Below are 6,003 nucleotides of genomic sequence, written 5' to 3' on the forward strand. Positions count from 1 at the left end.
AAGAGTTGATTTTACAGTGTTCTGCATTTAAGAGAACTCAAGCAATTCCTGTTCAAATTCAAACCCCACCATTTTGTGGCTGCCTCTGTTATCGTATAGAGCCATAGTGGGGTAAAGCAATAAGAGAGGAGCTCTCGGTACCAGTATGGCAGCTACAAGATTCCCTTGCATTTCACAGGCACAGCCCCGTGGGATTCACAGTCATGGGAAAGGATTTCTAAAGCTGCTCTTTCTCTCTCCCTTGCAGCAGGGGATGTGCCGTGGCATAGCATGACTGCTCTTCACGCCACGTGCCATGCCCTTCCCCAACAGCTCTGACCTCAGCCCGTCCTTCTTCGTCTTGGCCAGCATCCCGGGGCTGGAGGCCGCCCATTTCTGGATGGCGATCCTTCTGTGCTCCATGTACATCTTGGCGGTCATGGGCAACTGCGCGGTGCTCTTCATCGTGAAGACGGAGCCCAGCCTGCACGCTCCCATGTACTTCTTTCTCTGCATGCTGGCTGCCATCGACCTCGCCTTGTCCACGTCCCCGGTGCCACGCGTCCTCTCATTCTACTGGTTCGACACCAGGGAGATCAGCTTCGGCGCTTGCCTTGTCCAGATGTTCTTCATCCACACCCTCTCGGCCATTGAATCCACTGTCCTCCTGGCCATGGCCGTGGACCGGTACGTGGCAATCTGCCACCCGCTGAGGCACGCTGCCATCCTCACCAACGCTGCAACAGCAAAAATAGGGCTAGTAGCCATGGCCAGGGGAGTTATCTTCTTTCTGCCTTTGCCTCTGCTCCTCCTGCCCCTTCCCTTCTGCAGTTCCCGGGTGCTGTCACACTCCTTCTGCCTGCACCAGGACGTGATGAACCTGGCCTGCGCCAACACCACCCCCAGCGTGGTGTATGGCCTCACTGCCATCCTGCTGGTCATGGGATTGGATGCCATCCTCATCTGCTTCTCCTACATCCTCATCCTCAAGGCTGTCTTGCGGCTGGCGTCATGGAAGGAGAGGCTCAAGGTGTTCAGCACCTGTATTGCCCACGTCTGCGTGGTCCTGGCCTTCTACGTGCCCCTGATTGGGCTGTCCGTGGTGCACAGGTTTGGGAAGGACCTGGCTCCACTGGTTCATATCATCATGGGGAACATCTACATCCTGGCGCCTGCCTTGCTCAACCCCATCATCTATGGGGTGAGGACCAAGCAGATACAGAGGAGGATCCTGAATTTAATTCGTATATACAGCGACAGAACTGCCCAGTGACCTGTGCTCGACTGCTGTGTGCTGTATCTTCACACCAGCGCATCTTGTTTTTTAGAGTCTTTGGTGCAGGCCGGTCCTCTGTTTGTATGGCACCTAGCACATGGTAGGAGACTCAGAGGTGCTACCACAAGGCAAAAAGTAAATAGCAATTGTAAACTCCTTCCAAGAGTGTTTACTCTCACCAAACTTGGAGACAATCTACTGCAATGATCTAAATCCAACCCTGATCCAGCAGGTAGTGCAATGGGAAGGAAAAATGGCTCAGCAAACTAATAAAGGTGTCTTGACATAGCACTTCTTTGTTCCCATCTCACCCCTAACAATGGCAGAGATGCGTGAATCCTACAGTGTTTTTAGAATGATTTAGTTAATTCATGGTTTCTGCTTGTGGCACATTCACTTTCCAAAAACATTTTAGCAACTTTTTTTGCCAGAAACTTTGGCTGTAACATCAATCTCTAAGTAAAATAATTACAGCAAGTGACATTATAGGTGCAGAAATGCACTTCAGAAGAAGTCCTCCACCTCTGTGGTCTTATTCTGACCTATTGGGTGTTCAATCAAGACATCTCAGCCTCCTTGTAACAGATGCTCTAGAAAAATTTCAGACCCAGAGTTATTGCTAGCAATTGTAAAAATAATTTCAATTAATAATGATATTCAATAAAATGACAATGTCTCAAGAGAAAAAATAAGCAAGTTATAAATGTTAGCGATACTTCCAAGCTGAAGGAAGCGATATTTCCAAGTCAAAGGTGTTTCATACCTTTGACTTCACACATGTTTGGAATTCCTAAGAAGTTACGAATTAAGTTCACGATCTTCAGCTTTCAAGCTTTTTATATACTTCCTAGGTATTCCCCATGAAACAGAGTGCCTCACAGCCTTTCCTCTCTTAGTCTCATGACTGTTCTATCAGTGGGACACTACTACAAAACTCTTTTAATACAATGAAAGTCAACAAGCCTTAGGGCCAGCGAAGAAGGTCTGAAAGCAAACTGTGCTTGTTTTCAGCCCATCACAGAATCACACAATGGTTGAGGTTGGAGGCACCTCTGAAGGTCATCTTGTCCAACCTCCCAGATCAAGCAGGGCCAGCTAAAGCTGGTTGCCCAGGACTGTGCCCAGACAGCTTTTGAGTATCTCTAAGGATGGAAACTTCATATTTTGGAAAAAGGTAAAGATCCTGGGAAAGGATGTACAATAGGATTTTTACAAAGAAACATACAGATTTGAAGAGTGTTCACTTCTAACTTTTTTCATAATGTTCTTTGTCTTTTTAAAAACAAAGCTGTTTCTTTATAAATAGAAAGAAACCAGCAATCTCTCCTTTTTCCTCTCGGTTTAAACTCTTACCTTGTCGTTGTTTATCATGAATTGTGGTCTTCATCCTTGAGGTGGCTGCATTGCCATCCACAGGGATGTGTTTGCTGTTCCCAGTGGTACAGCCCCTGGGATTCCCCCAGTGAGAGGTGCCAGAGCTGTGTGATCTCTGAACATGCTGGCTTTCACTACACAAGGGAGCAGTGCACAAAGCCGTGCACAGCAGAACCCTTCACAGATGACAAGAGCAAACCCAGGTACTATTAAGAAGGCTGATCTACACTCCATCAGGTGGCCCAAATGCTCTTGAAAACTGATGTCTCCATCAGTAGATGATTATCAAAGAACCACAGGGTAATTCAGGTTGGAAGTCACCTCAGGACATCGCTAATCCAACCTCCTGTTCAGCAAGGGCAGCTCTAGGGTCACACAAGATTGCTCAGGGCTTTATCCAGTTTGCTGTTGAAAGTTTCCAAGGATACATGTTGCACAACCTCTTCGGATCCCTGTTACAGCGCTTGATTGTCCTTACTGTGAAAAAGTTTCTTTTTATAACCAGTTTGAGTCTCACTTGTTTCAACTTATGCTTGTTTTCTCTCATTCTCCTGCCATACCACATTGTGAGAAGCTTGGCTCCATCTTCTTCTCCTCATGAAGTTCATGAACTTCTTCTCATGAAGTTCTCATGAAGTTCAACAAGGCCAAGTGCAAGGTCCTGCACATGAGTTGGGGCAATCCCAAGCACAAATACAGGCTGGGTGGAGAATGGATGGAGAGCAGCCCTGAGCAGAAGGACTTGGGGGTGCTGGTCAATGAGAAGCTCAATATGACCTGACAATGTGCGCTCACATCCCAGAAAGCCAACCGTGTCCTGGGCTGCATCCAAAGCAGTGTGGCCAGCAGGTCGAGGGAGGGGATTCTGCCCCTCTGCTCCGCTCTGGTGAGACCCCCCTGCAGTACTGCCTTCAGCTCTGGGGTCCTCAGCACCAGAAGGACATGGACCTGTTGGAGCGAGTCCAGAGGAGGCCACGGAGATGATCCGAGGGCTGGAGCACCTCTGCTGTGAGGACAGGCTGAGAGAGTTGGGGTTGTTCAGCCTGGAGAAGAGAAGGCTCCGGGCAGACCTTAGAGCAGCCTTCCCGTACCTAAAGGGGCCGACAAGAAAGCTGGGGAGGGACTTTGTACAAGGGCAGGGAGTGACAGGACAAGGGGTGATGGCTTTAGACTGGAAGAGGGAAGATTTAGATATGATATAAGGAAGAAATCCTTCCCGGTGAGGGTGGTGAGGGACTGGCAGAGGTTGCCCAGAGAAGCTGTGGCTGGCCCCACCCTGGAAGTGCCAGGTTGGATGGGGCTGTGAGCAACCTGGTCTGGTGGGAGGTGTCCCTGCCCAGGGCAGGGGGGTTGGAACTGGGTGGGCTTTAAGGTCCCTTCCAACCCAAACTATTCTGTGATTCTATGATTCTTGATAAGGGTACACAAAGGCTGCTCTTCTGCTGTTGGGTCTTCCTGAAACCTTTTCTTTTCCAGGTTGAACAAGCCTGTTTTTCTAAGCTTCTCCTCATGGAGCATTGCTCCAACCCCAGTCACCCTGGGAGCCATCAGCTGAACTCGCTCCACTTTGTTGATGCTTTTTTTTACACTGGGCCCCAAAACCAGATGCAGTATCTAGGTGTGGTTTAGGAAGTGCTGAGTAGATTGTGGGATAATCCTTTGGAGGCACAGTAGATCACTCTCCCGAAAGGTCAACCCAGATCCCAAACCAATGAATATCAGGGGAAGGAGGAAAGAGAAAAATGAAAATTATAGAGCATGTAAGTCTGCCCTGATTCATACCGTGCAAGTGGAAGTATGCTTGATGGTCTTAAGATGCGTAGGGAGAAGTTTCATTTAGTGTTAGGCCAGCGTAGGGTTTTATCCAGTTGGATCCTAAAAACCTTCAAGGATGGAGGCAGCACAGCCCCTCTGGGCAACCTTCCTTTGCCTGGCATGTGCTCCTGTTGCCCCTGTACACGGTGGCATAATATAAGCAAGTTTAGCTGTGAAAAAGAAATAAATTATTAGAGAAAAACAAGGAAATATGTGGAAAGCAGGCAATGAACAATGAGTTCAGTCAGGGAGGACAGAAGACAGCTCTAGGTGCTGCACTCGGGGACTCTTGCATCTTGCCCATACCTACCAGGTGTGCCGAAAGAGGTATCTTACCAAGGACACATGCTGTCTTGCATCAGGGCCTTCACATGACAGCAGTATTTGGTGGAGGCTGATGCAGTTTTTTCCAGTTGCCAGCTAATGCTGAGACTAACATGGCTGTCCTTTTTGTAGTCTGTACTTGTATAGCTTCAGTCTCCATGAAACACATCTTTTTATAACCTTTTCTGCTAAATTAAAGCACATTTTATTTAAAAATAAATACTTCCATTTAAGTGAGTTGCAAGTAGTTGCCATTTGGGACTTAAAGGCAATTTTGCCCCCTGTCATTTTTGTCATATTCTGTTTTATTAGAGTTTAGAAGGGTAAAAAATTTTCATAAAAATGAAAACAATCTGTACCTGCCTAATGTGATTTGTGAAGTGTGAATGAATTTTTCAGAAGCATGCTATGAATCTACACTCTTTTCAGATGGCTGTGGTACTGAGAAATGGCTCCTGTTCATTCTCCATATGTTCCTTTTTTTTTTTTTTCCTTTTGTGCCGAGAGAAAAATTAATAAAGAAAAATGAATGAACCATCCTCAAAATGCTGTATTGTATTTCCTAGCCGTCTACTTCTCAGAAAGACATTTAATAGAGCCTCAGAGCAGGGCGGCATGATGAATATCTCCTGGGTACAGATGAAAACTGCGTGGGATTCTCGCTCTCCATCTTGTTTTCCAAACTTTAGTCACGGAGTGTTGCTTTGCTGGGGAAGAGAAGGAACATGCCTTCTTCTTCAACGTGTGTCTTTGCCAATGGCTATGACAACTGTTTTCCAGCTGAAATGCCCGTTGCTGAAGCCCCAGGTCACCCCTGCCCTGCAGCAGAAGGAAAACCCCCACCAGAGCGTGGGGTGTCTGAACCCGTGTCTCCTCCGTGAGCAAGGCCAAGAGGCAGAGGTGGGGATGGACCCCCTTAGCTGGGGCCCAGATGGCTCCAGGAAGGGCAGGGAGGTGCCGGGTTCACTTGCAAACGGGACTGAAAAGGGAAGGGGTAGGACAAGGAGGGAGGGAGGGGAGGACAGGATGGGAGTGTGGTTTGCACTGTGGTGGGGAGAGGACTGAGAGTCACAGGAGTCTGGAGGTGCCAACAGCGGCAATGAGGAGTTGCATGGGACTGGAGCGGCTGTTGGAGATCTCCTGGAGGATCTCCTGGGGGACGTCCAAATATTCTCCTTCTCTCCTCTCCATATCCCCCTCTCCTTTCCTTCTCCTCTCCTCTCCTCTCCTCCTCC

The 6,003-nt window shown here is 48.1% G+C and overlaps 1 protein-coding gene across 1 annotated transcript; it reads left to right on the top strand.

Moving 5' to 3' along the window:
• Window positions 1-295: 295 nt before the first annotated feature.
• LOC104160297 (olfactory receptor 51E2-like) lies at window positions 296-1,252 on the top strand. The gene has a single exon (XM_009698390.1). The coding sequence runs from the start codon at window positions 296-298 to the stop codon at window positions 1,250-1,252; it is 957 nt and encodes a 318-aa protein (XP_009696692.1).
• The last annotated feature ends 4,751 nt before the right edge of the window (window positions 1,253-6,003 follow it).

Source organism: Cariama cristata, unplaced genomic scaffold (genome assembly GCF_000690535.1).
Source record: "Cariama cristata isolate BGI_N322 unplaced genomic scaffold, ASM69053v1 scaffold26994, whole genome shotgun sequence".
Lineage (NCBI taxonomy): Eukaryota > Metazoa > Chordata > Aves > Cariamiformes > Cariamidae > Cariama > Cariama cristata.